General features: G+C 35.3%; 1 protein-coding gene across 1 annotated transcript; it reads right to left on the bottom strand.

The window, feature by feature from the left end:
* Positions 1 to 517: 517 nt before the first annotated feature.
* Positions 518 to 18474, bottom strand: LOC112036226 (uncharacterized). The gene is made up of 14 exons (XM_065774645.1): positions 18041 to 18474; positions 17313 to 17953; positions 16858 to 17018; positions 16516 to 16576; positions 15871 to 15936; positions 15521 to 15606; positions 15172 to 15235; positions 13722 to 13934; positions 3141 to 3206; positions 2635 to 2714; positions 2432 to 2555; positions 1915 to 1979; positions 1393 to 1455; positions 518 to 1028 (listed from the first exon to the last, which is right to left on the bottom strand). Exons 1-11 carry the CDS (start codon positions 18180 to 18182, stop codon positions 2441 to 2443), a joined length of 1695 nt encoding a protein of 564 aa, XP_065630717.1. The 5' UTR covers positions 18183 to 18474; the 3' UTR covers positions 518 to 1028; positions 1393 to 1455; positions 1915 to 1979; positions 2432 to 2440.
* Positions 18475 to 19059: the final 585 nt, after the last annotated feature.

The following is a 19059-nucleotide window of genomic DNA, read 5'->3' as shown; positions in this document are numbered from 1 at the left end:
GTAGAGTAGAGTAGGTTAGGTGATTCATGTACCTTGCAATTATGATGCTTTGTTTTACTACTGCTTTGTAAGTTAGCCAATTCACCTTTAATTGTTATCTATTATTACCATTACTGGCAAGATGTAAAAGTCGTGAATGATCAGAGGGAAATGGAAGATCGGACAAATATAGAAGCAAAAAATTGGGGCACCTTTTAGAAGCAAAAAAAAAAAAAGTGATCCACGAATTTCTCGCAAAAGTTGTAAGGTCAAAATTTAAATATCTAATCAATGCAATAATGCTCTTCGCTGTCGAGCATCTACCATAAAGTCAAAACAAAAATAAAAAGCCATAAATCCCGGCACTATGGCCTGGTGATTAAAAACATACTAATCAGTACTACTAGTAATCACTGTCGGGTGAAGAATATATTGTTTGACATTTTTCTTTTCCTTCTCATCTATCGGATTTTCCTATTTAGAGATGTGCAACATTTTACTGCTACTAATAATACACCTAAATAGCTTTCCAAGAGGCAAGAACAAAATCTCTAGTAGTCTAGATATTTATTTAAATTACATTATGGAAGCCAAAGCAAGAGTATCAGCATATATCTCATAATTTGACAAATGGTAGCTATAACATGCAATGAAATAAGGAGCCAAATACAAGGCTTGTGCAATTAACATAGACAAGTAGTGTTTGTTGGGTCTGGAAAACTAGTCTAGTCATGAATTAAACAACAATCCTGCTAAGATGGCTCACAATTCACAAGGAAATACTTGTTACATTCAAAATTTTGAAACTGAGTCCCCCCTGAGACCGAAATAAATATATACGCTCAGGATGTATGCACAAGTCATACATACATTCAAGTGAACTCTTTCTTGTGGTCCTTGATCAATTTAAAGGAAGAGTGACAACAAGACTCACCTTATTAAAAACTTGGTCATCTCTGAAAGCCAATTGTAAATTGGTTGATGGAGTCTTAAAGAGTTTTATGTCTTCATCAATCTATTGTAAAGACGAGACTTTGTCTTCGAGCACCCTACATATGAGGAAACTTATGTTACAGATATACTTGGTGCCACTTTTGTAGGGAATTGAAGATTACAATTAATGTTATGCAAGAGACCTAGTTACTATAATTTGATGTTTATTAATACGCAGCTGTTTTATTTTTAACCCTTTTCCTGGTGAACTTCGACACTACAGTTACAGAATAAAAATACAAGCAAAGGTAGGAAAACATTGTCAGTATGTTGAACAACAGGGAAGCATCATTAGCTGGGCAAAGACAAACAAAACGTCCTTTTAGGTTTATACTTTAGATGTAAATAGGTATGAATCACCACTGGTGAGCATATGCAACGTCTAAAATTTATGCACAAGGACAAGGAGGAAAATCTTACAGTATATCAAAATTGCTAGAAATCAGCCGTGGCAGATTTGCCAGTGCCTGCATGGTATAAAAACTGACAAAAAGAAGTGTTAGTGTTTAACAGCCTGTTCAATGTAAAAGTCAGAACATGCCATTGCAAGTTATTTGAGGCTTAAACTTGATCATTATTCATTAGAAAATCAGATGAATACACTAAATACCCACTAATGCACAAAATAATTCGGCAAAATTAAGTATACAACAGAAGCCAAGATTTTCAAGGCTCTTACATACGCAGATTGCCTTCCTGGTGAATAGAAAATGCATGAATCAAATAAACTTGATCATTATTCATTAGAAAATCAGATGAATACACTAAATACCCACTAATGCACAAAATAATTCGGCAAAATTAAGTATACAACAGAAGCCAAGATTTTCAAGGCTCTTACATACGCAGATTGCCTTCCTGGTGAATAGAAAATGCATGAATCAAATGAACTTGATCATTATTCATTAGAATATTAAACAGTTATAACCAAAAATTACTTACATTTTAACGTGAATCTGAAAAAGGTACCTGCCTCACTAACTGAACATATCTTTGCCAAAGGAAACCTGAAACGTACGGTACAGAATTGTCAACTATAATATGAAATGAAAGAGGCCCTTATGGTTAGCTAAGAAATCAATTAAAACATTCTACAAGTTTCTAAGAACAGTTCCCCTGCCTCCCTCGCACCAAACAAAAAACACACACACATACACAAAAACAGAGGAAATTAAGTACATAAGAACATTTATAACAACCCCTAGACCATTACTGCTCAAAACTTCTCCATGATTACATTTATATGAAAATATAGTGCACTATAGAAAAAATAAAAATAGAGTTTAACTGCCTCTAATGCCACCAAACCAGTACTTTAGAATTAACTAACCCATTCAAGTCTATGCACTCAGGTATTTTCTTAGCTGGATATAATCCACTTGTGTGGTAGGCCAATAAATAAAAATGCATCGTGGCAAAATATTTGAATGACAATGAATTATTTAGACATTGCACATACTCCAAATCTCTATTTATAGCCTGCTTCTAGCATCAAATGACGATAGCTACGTCCACGTATTATTCGCTGCCACAGATACTGAAGCAAATTTTGGAAATTCATTTGCATCCGCTGCTGGACAAGCCTGCGAGATACCAGCATAAGTGCATATAACAATGGCATGGTCATTTATGAGTACATACAGTACCAAGAAAATATTTTACCATCTCACAAGACACCTCTGAATCCCTCTAGATATGGGCCGAATAAAGGATGGATCACGTTGGGCATAGAGCAAACCAACCTAGGGAAAAAAAATACATGGAATCAACTTTTGCCAAATGCATCTATTTGGAAATGTCTCAGAGACAGAATCGTAGAGAGATTAGCCTGAATATATATCATATACAATTATAATGAAATTCAGCCCCTTGAATATCTGAAGTAAAAATGGAAATTTAATCTTTTTCATATCAAAGGGTTTTTGAATATTTTATATAAATTAAATATTCATTGGAAAGTGGAAAAAAACTCAGTAACACAAAAATTTGAGAGAGAAGTTAAAGTTCAACTGAACATTTATAGTTTGGACTAATATGGATTTGCACAAGAAATTTAAAAACATGCCCAGTGCCCAGAAATTCAAATTTTCAAAACCAGTTTTTTTTTTTTTTTTTTTTTTAAACCTGCAAAAACAATGAATTCAACAAACAAATCAATAAACAAGTACCTCTACCAATGCAACAGCAGAGGGATCATCAAAGATCTCAAGACTACAGTCAGCTAGATAATTAACCTGCACCAAAAAAAAAAATCACAAATTACAAAGAGGAACAAGAAACAACAGAGAACAATGGAGGGATAGCACAGCAGATCAAAAGTGCAACTTACTGCATCCTTCAACAATAAGCTAAGAATATTTATTATTTATTTCTAATGATAATATTGTAGATATTGACACTACACAAAAAAATTAAAATATTGATATTGACTGGAAGCTAGTGGAATCACATTCACACAAATAAAAAAAATTTAAGCAACGCACAAGACATCATATCTAATGTGGTCAATGCTAACCAAAATTCACCATCAACAATATGGATTGCAACCAGGTAACTAACTACAACAAACAAAACTCATACTCCCACAAACAACACTCACAACCTTCACATAACCAAATATACTCAAAACCTCACATTTGAAAACTAACTAAATTACAATACACCCAAAACAATCTTTGAGTACTCACAAACTTGACACTATCACAAGCCCAAAATCTCAATATATGCAATGGCACTCTCTCAATCAAACAATAGGATAACTCATAACTATTAACTCATGCACATGGGTATCTTTCAACCTCCAAAGAACTACCGAACTACATGTCGAAGACACTCACTCATGTTCTTTCAAAGACTCTTTCTCCTCTTCCAAATGGGAAGACCTCTTCATGTAGCCATGGGAAATTAATTTGTTACTACCTTGCAAATTCGTCTTTTCAAGGCTTACTTAATGGGACCCACGTTTGAAATCCAATTAAAGTAAAAGTCATGTGGTTTTAAAGATCTAGTTATATACTTACATGTGTCCTAGGGTTTTTAAACAATTTTTTATATGAGTTTTTGTTTATCAATTTATGGTCAATTTTATATTCAAGTGCGAAATTGTAATATTTGCAATCCATGTGAATTAAGGTTGTAAGGACCTGTTTTGAGCTTATAGCCCACTATATGGAATGGCTTAAGCCCAAAAAGCCCAAAAAACAATGAATTTATAGAGAAATGGGTTGGAGAACTGGGCTGTAGATCAAACAAACGTTGGAGTCAATCAGACGATAAGAGAATGAAACGAAATAGGATTATATTGAAGAAAAATGATCCTCGGCAAGTTCCAATATGCACTGTTCTCTTATATTATCTTCCAATTCGGTTACAAGTTTTGTTACTAAATATTATAGAGTTTCCCTTTATATTTTTCCAATCCCCTTTTCCTGAAGGGCCTCCTCCCTTATATATCTTCTTCTTAAGCATCTTGATCCTACATTTGTTAAGTATCTGAGCCATCACTTGAGTGTCCGTCCCATCAGACACCCTCTCTGGTTTTATATGTCTTGGGGTAACCAATTTCACCCTGTTTAAGGGTCTTCTCCACATTAATGCAGCTAGGAAAGTAACTGCAGAACATTAAATGCGGTGATGACAGCTTTGTTCCTAAGATATCTTAGGACTTCCTTCAGTCTAATATCCCTTTGATGGCTATTCATACCGACAGAACCTCCTGGAAGGTTTTCCTGCATTAGTGAGCTATTTCTTCTGACCTCGGCTCCAAACTACCGAGGAGTTATTATCCTCAGCCACTACTTCCTTGAGCCTCTGAAACCAAAACCTAACCTTTTTCTTACTAACACAGTCTTCTTTGCTGGAAATTACTCCTATTCAGAATAATCCTTATCCTGGGCTTGGGCTATGGGCCCATTATAATAAATTTACATTAGGAGTTTTGGGCTTAACATCCCTACAAAGGGCATAGTTGTCAAAATGTGAATCAATTTTTTTATTTTTTGTATTGTGTGTCGTATTGTAAGATACACAAACACTTTATAAAATTTATAAAAAAAAAATATTATACATATTCATATATAAAAGGTGTATTTATTATAAATTTGGAACATATTCAATAAATGACTAATTTAATATATATATTTTCTTTTGATAAGTAACTAATAACTAATGTATTAATTACTTATGTAATAATATTTCACAAAGTTAAAACTAAATAAATCAAATTAAAATTATATTCATAGCATCCACATTCAAATTGATCAACTAAAAGGTGATACATGATAATATATAAACCAAAATAATAATTTATTTCTAATCATATTCATCCTCTTACCTAATCAACTTTAACTCCATAGTCCTAGTCAATGTTATCATCATCTTAAAAAATCATTTCTTCACTGGCATGTTCTTCATCATCTCCAACAATTACTATCACTTCTTATTCTTCTATTTCAATAACTTTTTCTATATATATCATCTTGTCATTCGAGTTTCTAGGACTAATAACAAAACAAAAATATATATTTATATTCTTATTTAATGCTTTATTGCTGATTAGAAAAGAAATTTGTAAATATGAAAGTGAAATGCCAAATGTGCGGTCTAGATTCTATAAGAGAGAAGAAAAAAGAAAAGAAAGAAAAAAGCTCACAAACATATTATTTCATTGTGCTCAATCAAGTAGCTTAATAATTTTGTGTTTAAAAATGTCCAATAACTTGTTAGACTTAAGTCAAAGCACAGAATTAACAACAGCTGAATCCATAGGTAGGCAAGAGACAAAGTGGTGAATCAAAACTCACTTTAAAATCACAGGTCTATGTATCATCCGATACGATACTATTCATACAATATTATACAATTCATCGACATGCATCTATGTATCATATGATTCATAAGCATGGTCGATACATACCTATGATATGGTACATTTTTCATTCAATACGTATTGTGTATCGTATATTCTTATGATACTAACAACTATGATTAATGGTATTTAGAATAGTTTAGTTTAGTTTAGAATTTTCTAGGAGATCCTAAGTATCTTAGGTTTTCTTTTCTTTTCTTTTTTTGATAAATAATGAAATTTTATTAATCAAAATACCCAGGTACACCGGTGGTGTACATGGGTAGCAGTAAATCAATCTCTTAAATTACAATGATCATCAAGCATATCTAAAAAATTAGAACATGGAAAAGAATTAAAAACTGAACTCCAATCCAACAATGAGTGAAGAAGGAAAGATTTAAGCTCGAGAATAGACCGTCCTCTTCCCTCAAAGCATCTTGTGTTCTATTCTCACCAAATATGCCATAATACACAATGTAACATAGCCCTCCACAAATCTATATATCAATGTCTATTGAAAGGACGTTGCCAAGCCGAAAATAAGTCAATGACACTTTATGGCATAATCCATAGAAGACCAAACAAAGCCCACACCATAGACCATAACTCTAAAGCAATGGGACAATGAAGAAGAAGATGATTCACCGATTCCTCACTCCTTTTACACATACAGCACCAATCCACAATTGTGACACCCTTATTCCATAAGTTATCAAGAGTCAAAATCTTACATAAGACTGCAGTCCATGAGATAAGCAACCCTAGGAGGGATTTTTGAATGCCACACAGGTTTCCAAGGCAAAAGAGTGTCAGGAGTCAAGGAAAGGGAAAAATAGTACTCTCGCACTTTAAAACCCTTATTCTTTGCCGGCTTCCAACAAAGTTTGTCATGTCCCTCACCATTAAGAGGCATAGAATAAATTAGGTCCAAAAATCTAGTTAAACGTTCCACTCCCAATCTTGGACAGATCTAGAAAATTGAAGATCTCAACAAAGACTTTGGTTAGGAAAAAGCACAACATTTGCAATAGAAGACTCCTTTTTACAGCTAATGCTATAGAGTTCTGGAAAAGCCTCTCAAAGAGTACAACCCATTTAACCACAAATGATGCCATGCTAAAATTTAACTCTATTACCAACACCAACCTTGAAATGGATGGATTTAGAAAAATTTGGGCCAGCCTTATCTTATGGTTCTCGAAAGACTAACACCATTAGGTTCCAATACTCCTTTTGTAATTTGTACACCAGCCATCTCAATCATTCCCATATTTAATGTCAATAACCTGCCTCCAAAGGTGAGTTGTCTCCATTCCAAATCTCCACGGCCATTTCCCTAACAAAGCTTGATTGAAAATTCTCAAATTCCGAACACCCAATCCACCAAACTTCAATGGGTTACAAATCTGAGCCCACTTAACCAAACGGAAGTTAGGGGACTCATCAATCCCACTTCATATAAAATCCCTCTGAACCTTTTCAATATGGTTAGCAATATTTACGAAATAGTGAAGAGGGATAGGAAATAAGTTGGCAAACTTGAGAGAGTACTTTTAATTAAAGTAACCTTACCTCCCTTTGAAATATACAACTATTTCCAACTCACTAATCTTTGCTCAAGTTTTTCAAGAATAGGGTTCCATATTGCCCTATCCTTGAATGTAGCACCCTCAGCAAAGAAGTAAGTATTTTATTTAATGGGAAAAAACAAGCATTTGAAAACTCAATAAATTTAGAACAAGAGTGACTACTCCAAATAGCCATCCAATCATAAAAGATGCATAGCAGGATAAAACTTTAGGTCCAACAAAGAATGCTCAATCCCTTCAAATATGCAATTGTTACATTCTCTCCAAAAGGTCCAAATAATGCACAAAGGAGCTGCATTCCATACAGCAGCACTCTGGTGTCTACCAAAAGGCCCCGAAGCAAACCAGCATTGTCTACCACCCTTCTTAGCACGGTTTAATGGAGACCAAAAAGACAAAACACCAGGACCAAAGCTGGGAAGTAAACTCATAATGGAGAAAATGATCCACAGAGTCACCGCTTTTCTTGCACAAACAACACAAATCTTTCTCCTACAAAGATTATACATATTAAGAATCCTACCTCTAGTAGTTGTCCATGTAAAGGAAGCAACTTCTGATTGAAAATTCTCAAATTCCGAACACCCAATCCACCAAACTTCAATGGGTTACAAATCTGAGCCCACTTAACCAAACGGAAGTTAGGGGACTCATCAATCCCACTTCATATAAAATCCCTCTGAACCTTTTCAATATGGTTAGCAATATTTACGAAATAGGGAAGAGGGATAGGAAATAAGTTGGCAAACTTGAGAGAGTACTTTTAATTAAAGTAACCTTACCTCCCTTTGAAATATACAACTATTTCCAACTCACTAATCTTTGCTCAAGTTTTTCAAGAATAGGGTTCCATATTGCCCTATCCTTGAATGTAGCACCCTCAGCAAAGAAGTAAGTATTTTATTTAATGGGAAAAAACAAGCATTTGAAAACTCAATAAATTTAGAACAAGAGTGACTACTCCAAATAGCCATCCAATCATAAAAGATGCATAGCAGGATAAAACTTTAGGTCCAACAAAGAATGCTCAATCCCTTCAAATATGCAATTGTTACATTCTCTCCAAAAGGTCCAAATAATGCACAAAGGAGCTGCATTCCATACAGCAGCACTCTGGTGTCTACCAAAAGGCCCCGAAGCAAACCAGCATTGTCTACCACCCTTCTTAGCACGGTTTAATGGAGACCAAAAAGACAAAACACCAGGACCAAAGCTGGGAAGTAAACTCATAATGGAGAAAATGATCCACAGAGTCACCGCTTTTCTTGCACAAACAACACAAATCTTTCTCCTACAAAGATTATACATATTAAGAATCCTACCTCTAGTAGTTGTCCATGTAAAGGAAGCAACTTCAGGAGGAGCCTTTGCTCTCTAAACACTCTTCTACCAGAGAGGATGTGGGCGGCCATGAGAAAGAACCTCACATCCCTTGTTCCTTGAGGGAATACAGCCTAACTGATCATCCCCACCACCACCAATCTTACAAGAATAAATAAGGCAAAAAAAGAATGCAAAGCCTCCAACTCCCAATCCTGAAAAGGCATAAGGAATGTGATATCCCAAAGCAAACTGCCATTACTCCCCTAATAAGATCCCCTACCAAGGCCTCTTGGTGTTGTGCAATGTGAAATGGGTAAGGAGTGCCTCACAAAGAGGCACTCCCCCACACCAAGCATCATCCCAAAAGCAAACAAATTGACATCACCAACTTCAAACTTGAATAAAAGAAGAGAAACATAACCGTCCAGTAGAGATATGTCTCCAAAATCTGACGCCATAAGGTTCCTTAACCATCCAGCACACCCAGTTACCTCAATCAATGCCATACCTAGTATGTAACACTGTTTTCCAAAGGGAATCCTTTTCCGTAGCATATCACCAAAGCCATTTTCCCAATAATGCCTAATTAAAGCGCACAAGGTTCTGAACTCCTAAGCCCCCAAATTGCAGTGGCTCCCACACTATCTTTCAATCAACCAGATGAAATTTAAACTCGTCATTTTAACCACCTCATAGAAAATCACATCTTTTCTCCATACGAATTGCAACACTAACAAGAATTGGAAATAGTGATAATAAAAAAATACATAGTTATACTTGAGAGAGTGCTCTTAATTATAGAAATTCCCCCACCCTCTTATAAACACAACTTTTACTCGACTTTTAGTTTACAAGTCAAACTAGAAATCTTAATTCCACTAGCACAAGAAAGACTTCATATATATATCAGTGCTCAATGTACTCAAAGAAGAAAAGAAATGATTAATAAAATTTAATTTTTTTATCATTGAGGCATGATGGCCTTCATGTGTCCTTTTCTTCCTTTCTCTTCTTTTTTTGTGCTACTATTCACTAGTATTGTTCATACAGCCCCTGTACATGGTACACCATGTTTTTTTCTCTTTCCCTTCTTCTATACAACTTCAAATGAAGTCCTTTCTTGTACCTATTAAAAACTTAAAACCCCCCACATACTTTCTTCTGCCAAATAGGCATCAAATAATTCATCAAAACACCTTTTAATTCCCAACACAACCCATAACCCCTTTTTCAACAATTCCAAGCCCTAGATCCATAAATTTTTCTAACCCTAAACCCACCACAAGCACACAGACAAATTCCCCAATATGCCATACATCAATTTTGTATCAGATCACATATCCTAAGACAAGACTCTTGCGGGAAAAAATTTATCCTAGTTCACGATGGTTTCAAGATTCAAAGCTTATTCTCAAGATTCTGAAGGAACCAAGAAAATTTTGCAACAATTGAATACTTCAACACTTTAAGCTTGATGCTGAGTATTTTCCAACTTAGGGAGAATGATGCAGCCATGGAAGATGGATTTTTTACTACTTTGCAAATTTGTTTATTCAAGACTTAATTTATGGGCCCACATTTGTCCAGTTGAAGTCAGATGCTTTTAAAGATCTAGTTATATGTCTTAGGGTTAAAATAGTTTTTTTATTTGCATGTCTATTAACTAGTTATGGTCAATTTTATATTCAATGGCTAAATTGTAATTTTCACAATCCTTGTGAATTAATATATTTCTAAATGGGTGTCTTTCTTCTTATGGACAGCAGCTAATGACAGGATACTCACCATTGATAATCTTGTTAAGAGAGGTCAGTCTCTGGCTAATTGGTGTTGTTTATGCTGCTGTGATGGGGAATCAATGGATCACCTTCCTCTTCATTGTAAGTTTTCTCAAGCCTTATGGTGTGAAGCTTTTGTAGTGTTTAGGATATAGTAGGTAATGCCAAGGTCAGTCAACTCTTTTTTCTTTATCTAGAGAAACTGGTTTGGAAGGCATCGTTCAACCATTTGGAATATGGTCCTGGTAGGTTTAATGTGGTTAGTTTGGCAGGAACGTAATGCCCGTATTTTTGAAGACAAAGAGAGAACATTAGATCATCTAAACATTCTCCTCTTTGGTACTCTGTTTATTTGGGGCTCGTGAGTGGGGGTGTATGAACTGTACTTCTTTATTTGACTTCTTAGTCTCTATTTCTTTTAGTTCTTGATTATATTGTATTTGTTTCTTGTTCAAAGTATTCACCATCGTGAACATGATGTTCAATTTTTTCAATAAAAGTATTATTACCTATCAAAAAAAGTGAATTAAGATATTTCTAGGAGACCTGAAGTATCTTAGTTTTATTTTCTCTGAGTCCATGTTAGTCTTTTACTAGGTTTTTAATTTACTAGTTGAATCAGAAGTTCTAATACTACTGGTACAAGAAAGAGTCCTTAAATATATTTGTGTTCAATGTACTTAAAAAACAGCTAGATGATTAATAAAAAGATTAAGTGTTTTGATCATTGAGGCATGCTGGTCTTCATGTGTTTTTTTTTTTTCCTTTCTCTTCATCTTATCTTCTCATATGTATTATGCTACTATTCACTAGTACTGTTCATACAATCCTTGAACACCGTATATTTCTCTCTTTTTTTTAATTTTTTCTTTTAACTCCAAATCAAATCCTTTCTTGTTCCTATCAAAATCCTAAAACCCCACATCTTCCAAATAGCCATCAAATAACTCATTAAACCACCTTTTAATTCCTAACACAACCCCACACGCAAACAAATTCCACAATTTGTCTTATGTCACCTCTTAGGCTAAAGTTACCAACCACTATCTATATATAAGGCTTCAATACCTATTTCTTGGTGGACAAGGAAAATCAAATTACTTCTATCATAAGAAATTGACTTTCTTGTCACACCAAGAAAATCCAAACCAAGTCAAAATAGTTTAGCCACAATAGCTTCAAAAAGAAACAACTTTGGAAATCTCTCCTTAGAGTAGACTCCCCCAGCCACAAGTCATGCCAAAACTTGACTTTTGAGCCATCCCCAACATCATATCTAACAAATCTCGTGAAACTATCCTATCCTCTTCTAATCAATTTCCATAAACTCGCACAGTAGGATCCCTGAACCTCCTAGGAACACCAAAACTCACTAAGCGGAATTATACTTCAAGTCTATAACCCACCTCCAGGATGCCTTCTCTTTACACTCATAATGCCACAACTACTTCCTCAACAAGGCTTAATTAAAGAGAATTACCTTCTTGATTCCCTTTTCTTTTTTTCTTTTTTTTTGATAGATAATAAGAGTTTTATTGATGAAAAAGGACAATGTGTCTACGATTGTAAACACACTGCCCTTGAAACAGATACAATCAAATCATAGGGAAAGACTAATAGAGATAAGAAAATCAGACAAGGAACTACAATGTGTAAGCCCCCAAATATGAGACCACTCAAACAAAGTCATAGCAAGCAAGGTCTTCAACTTATCTATAGGACTCTCAGTGTCCTCAAAAGTACGGGCATTGCGTTCCTTCCAAACTAACCACATAAGGCATGCTGGTATCAAATTCCAAACCTTTGAAGAGTAAGCTCCCAACCAATTCCTCCAAGCAAAAAGAAGAGAAACAATAGTGTCTGGCATCACCCACTGAACCCCAAACATAATAAGAACCTCACTCCACAAAGCAGATGCAAACTTACAATGGATCAAAAGGTGATCCACAGTCTCCTCATCACTCCGACATAAACAACACCAGTTAACAAGGGGCAATTTCTTCTTAACAAGGTTATCGATTGTGAGAATCCCACCCCTAGCAGCAGTCCATAAAAGGAAGACAGCATGTATTGCAATATACCTAGTGAAACTTGAATTCATTACCCATACCACCCCAAAGAAAGTCTCTTTGAATTTTTTACCAGTCTATTTTCTACTCCTATATTTGGGAAAAGAGAAAAAAATAAGTAGGAAGGCTCGAAAGCATACTCTTGATGAGTTTGAGGCCGCCCTCTTTTGTCAGATAAATTCTTCCTACCAACTAGTCTCCTTTGCATCCTGTCAATAATAGGATCCCAAATAGATTTCGCCTTAAAGGGCACTCCTAAAGGTAATCCCAAACACTTCATGGGAAGAGATGTAATTCTACACCCACGATCATTTGCCAACCCCTGAATATTTTGTACCTCTCCCACCATCACCATCTCAGACTTGCCCAAATTAATGCTAAACCCCAAAACCGCCTCAACACAAGTAAGGATGCACCTAAGTAACGGATTTGGGTAGAGTTAGCCTCACAAAAAATCAAAGTTTCATCCACAAATAAAAGATAATAGATCATCATTGTTTCATTGCTCCAATTATCAACAGTGAAGCCTTTAAAGTATCCTTCAGACACCACACTTGTTATCAATCTACTCAAAGCCTTCATGACAATCACAAACAAAAAAGAGGAAAAGTGAATCCCCCTGATGTAAACACCTGCTACTTTTGAAAAAAAACTGTAGGTGTACCATTCACCAACACCAAGAATTTGACTGTTGAGATACAAAATGCAAGCCACTTTCTCCATCTCACTCCAAATCCATATTCCAAAATATACAACAGGAAATCCCAATTAACGTGATTGTAACCTTCTCCACATCCAGTTTACACAACACTTTTGGTCAACCTGCTTTCATATGACTATCCAAGTATTCATTTCCTATAAGGACCAAATCCAGGATTTGCCTCCCATAATTGAAGGCGTTCTGCGACTCCAACACTACCGCACCCAAAACCCCCTTCAACCTATTTGCCAGAACCTTTTAATACCTATTAAATAGATCATATACATGTTGACATGTACATAAATTTTCTAATGACATGATTTAGATAGAAGAGGTTGCAAATTTCCAATCCTAAATGGTCACCATGGTTTAATAACATAACTAGTTTCACTCAGATAAAGAACAAAAGAAGATTACGTGTAAAGAAAAAAGAAAAATTACCCCAAATTCTGTATTGACCAGACACTGAACAAAATCCATCAGTTGAAGCTTTGCCCACTCCATGCACTGGGTGGGGTCATCTGTCTTGGGAGGATGCCTCCAAGGTGCGCCAAAACGTAATTTATCTTTTGAAATCTTTCCATTCCGTGCATCAACAGCAAACTTTTTCAGGAGTTCCAATGCATTATCCATAGCAGGATTCACCACAGTAATCTTAAATGAAGTAAAATGAACAAATGAGGCACCTCTTAATGCCCATTCAAAAGAAACTAAGAAAGTAATCAAGAACAGGAAAATAAATGCATAAATTCTAAGTAATACCCATACGATAACAGCTCATTAATAACAGAAATCTGCAGCACTTGATTTGATAAAGCATACAGATTTGAATTAAACAGCCTTGGCACAAACACCATGAATTTATCCTATAATTATTAGTTGAATAAATGCATAAATCATAAGTAATACACATGTACGATAATAGAAATCTGCAACACTTGATTTGATAAAGCATACGAATTTTATTTAAACAGCCTTGGCATAAACACAATAAATTTATCCTATAATAATTAGTTTCATTTCATTATGTCACAAAATAGTTTTAGTGTGGATTAGATAAGTGAGAGTGACAAACAGCACCAAGTTAGTAAGTGATGCAGACCGTGAGAAGTCAATCTCAAATTATTATTATTTTTTAAGTTTCAAGGGTAATTTTGTAATTTCATAATTTTCAGATTTGGGTTATACTAATGGTTCATTAAGTATTATTTTGGGTTTTATTCAAGTCTGGTTATTTAGTTGTTAGAAGTAAAAGCCCAAGGAGTCAGACTCTTATTAGGTTTTAAGGAAGTTCAAGTTCTACTAGGAATAGCACTGGAACAGCAACCAGAATTTGGATCCAAATTCTACTATTCCTTTTCCCCATTAGAAACCCCATAATCCTTATTATTTTTCATCCCTTTTCCCACTAAAAACTAACCCTTAATCCTCACAACCAAAGCTGTCCAGATCAGATTTGATTGCGTTCCCCTTTGCCCTGTGTCAGTGAGATTGAATTTTAGAGCTGAAATTTTAGCAAGCTGCAACCTTAATCTTTCTTATCATGTTCTGCACAGTAAGCTTTAACTATTCCACCATTACTCTGTAAGCCTACTCTATATCTACCTATGAAGTTAAGATCATAGAGATGAGGCCAATAACTCCATTTAAGAAACAAAAGCTTATGTAAGTGCAAGCAGCAAAACTTATTTCATTGGTTGAACTTTATTCATTTAGCATGTTAAATAGCTTAGCCAAGCATCAAGATGTTTTCCTCTGTGCTCGTCAGTTAAATAATTACTATAGATGTAGCCCTTCAAGATTCATTAAAAACTAACAAATCTTAGAAGAATACAATATTAGGGTTCAAAAAGAAATGAGATGCAAAGCTATGTTCATTTGTGAAAATTACCTGCAAATATGCTAAATATGCATCTACAATGTCCTCAAAAGTACTACCCTTGTCGCCCATCACCCTACAGTTGAATATAAACAGGTTAATGAACTAATAGAAGGTAGCATCAGCTAAATAAGAATATGACAAGCTCAATGATATCAGGCACAAAGATGTTAATTTGCATATTTAACACTGTAACATGACACTGAACTGTCCACTTTCAATTATGATCAATGATTCTCAATATTTTCATATAAGGCTAATCTCCCTATATAGCTGGAACCCAAAATTTCTTAAAGCAGGATATGACTTATCAATATCTACTAGCTGACAAAATGGCAAGCTAAGATAAAATCATTCTTACTTCTGATAATAATCACTTTGTTTAAGAGCATAAAGCTCAAATAGATGTCGAGGGATTGGTCCAAGTACCTCAGCAATCACTGTCCACTGCAATTTTGATATAAAAAATAAAAAATAAAAGTTTAAACGCACTAAGAACCAAAAGAAAAGATTAAAATTCACCAAGTTGCCAGTAATTAGGAAAATAAGGTGAAGACAGCTGAGGTGGAGGGGAAATGTAAATTCTGATAGCAAAATCTAATTGACTTTCAGTCTATTTTTCTTTCTTTGTTTTTTGCCCCTATGGAAGGTTTGTCCCATATTTCTTTTCTAGAGATGTTGTTACTTGAACTATAGACAGAATTTGCTTGCCTCTGAAGGACTAAAATAATCAGTAACCATATGCATTTTAGCTTCTTGGGGAGTCCATCCAAACATCTGCAGATAGGATAAAACTGAAATGAGTAACATAAGCAAGAACCATTAAGGCACATGTGTGTGTGTGTGTGTGTGTGTGTGTATCATCAAACAACAAAAGTCAATTGCTAAATATCCCACAAAGACAAGTGCAGATCAAGTGTCAAAACCCAAAGTGAAGCACACATAAACAAGGACATACGCAGACAACAAACAAAATATCGAGCATTCATGTGTACATGTGTATAAGGAGTCCCAATCTGTGAGAAAGCATCCAAATAATGACCGTTCCTGTATCATCATGAAATACAATCTTTTTTTTTTTTCTAATAATAGCATGGAATACAATCATGAACTATTTCAAGTTGAGTTGTCAACACTAAAGCAATTTCATAAGCTAAAGCTTGCACCAGAAACTCATTTTCACTGGGATTTTTTTTTTTTTTTTGGGGGGGGTAGAGAGAGAATTAAGAGACAGTTTAAAGAGTAGCACATATGAAATGGTAAAGCAGTAAAGAACTGCCCATAATTTTTCTTCCATGCATCAGAGAAGAGAAGGCACACACACACACAGAGTTTAATAGTGTTTAGTTTAAGTACCTCACGAGAGATGAATATGTCTGTAAATCCAAAATCCAGGTAGGCTTGGTATGAATAGTAGCTGAGGCATATTGGTGGATTAGAATTCTAAAATGGAAATAAAAATTCTCAAAAAGTAATATTATGTATTACAAAAACCTCAGAGAATGTTAAAACAAATAGGAAGTAAGCAAGCAAGAAAATGGATGCATGTATTGGCAAACTATTTGGCCCTTAAATCAATCTTTAAGCACAAGCATTAAGGAATGGGGAGAATGCTTCTACCACGCCATGAAAGAATTTAAGCCTTATGGTTTAAAGAGCAAGTAAAAAATAGCATAGCTGAACAGAAATGGACCTAACCTATCTGATGTAACAAGTATGATGGGCAGGCACCGCTCATTTGCACCCAAAGCAATCATTCTCCATATCAGACTGTCATGATACATTGATGCAGAGACTGACGAATCATCATTTAGAGTAGCATTGCGTAGAACATCAATATTGTTGATAACCAGCTTGGGCTGCCCATATGAGACATAAACGTCTATCGATTAGAGCTTCACAATAGCACCAGCCACTAGTCAAAACCACACAAATGTACCATCATAAACCTCTTTCACACAAACTTTACAGTTACACGTCAAGCATGAACAGAGTAAAGAATATCATAAATTGCCTTAGAGACCAATTTAGCTTACAGGCCTACCACACCTAGAATTAGCACACACTGACAATGGCATTAATGAAGATTTTCTATATGTTAAATTATTTGGTGGCCTATGTAATAGAATGTGCCTAATATTTTAGTCAATCACCTGAAAATGATCAATTTCAGCAGCTTGTGACAACAACTCGAGCAACAAACACGGCCAATCAGTACACGAATGTGCTAAAGACCTCGAAAACCCACCAGTCCGATTCAAATGAGCAATGGCATTAGCCCTCCACCCATGTTGGACTGTAATCACCTCCTTCGCCAATCTCAGCGACAGAAACGCCTCTCTAAAATATGAAGCCTCCTCTATAGACAAGCCCTTCCATTTCTCACTCAAACCCAATACCCCATCAATCTCTTGGGCATTACATCGAGCAGATAGCGCGAAAACTGCCCGATCCCACAAAACCGAAGGGGAGGCCTTATCAACAACCGCAGACTTAGAAGCAGCATTGTTACTCTGAATTACGCGGCGAAGGGCGGTGTTAAGGCCGTGCCATTTGCTGAGTGTTGTGAATATTTGGCGGGAGCTAATGGTGCCAAGCTTGACACCCTTTTCAACCATTGATTCAAGGGTGTGTTCGAGCTTGGTTCGGCAGCTTGACAAAGTGGGTGGTGGACAATTCGACCATGAGGCCCATGGAAATGACTTGTTGAATTGTGGATGGTGGTCTTCGATGGATTCAGCAAAGTCTATATAGCCAGTGAGGTGAGGACCTTTGTTCCACTCGCCGAGTAGACCTGAAAAATGAAAAATAAGAGCAAGAAATCTTACAAAAATAAAGAATATGCAGAGAGAGAGAGATATAGTGGGTTTTTTTAAGTTACGTTCAAGGATGAGAGTGGTTTTGCCAACACCACGAGGACCATGGAGGATCAGTGGCTGAGGAACACGATGATGCTGGGCGTGGTTGTTTAACACGGTTTCAAGTAGTGGTCTTGGGATTATTCTCCATGCTTTGTTCACCATTTTTCTTTTTGATTTGGTTTTTGTTCTTGTGTGATTTCAATTCAAATGCATACGCTCTCCTCTCTACCCTTCCTCCCTGAGTTCCAATAGAGAGTCTCGTACAACGAGGGTTTTACGTTTTATGGGCCAACCCACCGGGGCTCTTGCTCTTGCATTCTGTTTATTAATTTACTCTCCTTTTTTCTCAACAACCAAAAAAAAAATTCTCTCCTTTTTTCTTTTTTGTTGAGTAATGATTATTTTTTTTTTCATTTTCATGGGGGAATTTCAATCTTGAGGGTAAGGGTTTAAGGGTTTCCTCCTTTCTTTCTTTCAATTTTTTTTTTTTTTTGTTTAAAAAAAAATTTAAAAAAAAATTCCTTAGCTTAATCTTATGAAGTGTGCATATCAGCAAGCATATGATACACAAGATACAATCAATTTTTTTTAGCTTTTTTTCTTTTTAATTTGAAAATAGATATGGATTCCAGTTAACTCAACTGGTAAAATCTCTCATGAATAAGAAATCCATTATTAGGAAGGCTGCATTGAGTTAAGCAAATAAAAAATAAAACAACCCAACACAATCGTTTTGACATTTCCACTAACTTTAAATATCACCAATAACAACTAGTTACTGCACAATTACGCGTCTCTACATCCTTATTATCCATTCTCCTCCTTCAAATTAAAAACATATATACCCAATCTATTATGTTAGAGACATTTTGAATTTTGGCAAGGATCTTGAAAAGACCTTTAAAGGGGACCATCACTCAAAACTCAACTCATAAGATATTTTTTAAACCAATTTCATTATAAATATAAGAAATCATTTGTACACTCACATTATTGTGAAAAAAAGTTGCATGATAGCATCTTCAAATTGCTTCTCTTT

The sequence above is a fragment of the Quercus suber genome, unplaced genomic scaffold (assembly GCF_002906115.3).
Source record: "Quercus suber isolate HL8 unplaced genomic scaffold, Cork oak 2.0 scaffold_7, whole genome shotgun sequence".
NCBI classification, from domain to species: Eukaryota; Viridiplantae; Streptophyta; class Magnoliopsida; order Fagales; family Fagaceae; genus Quercus; species Quercus suber.
This window is presented reverse-complemented; position numbering and strand designations above follow the sequence as displayed.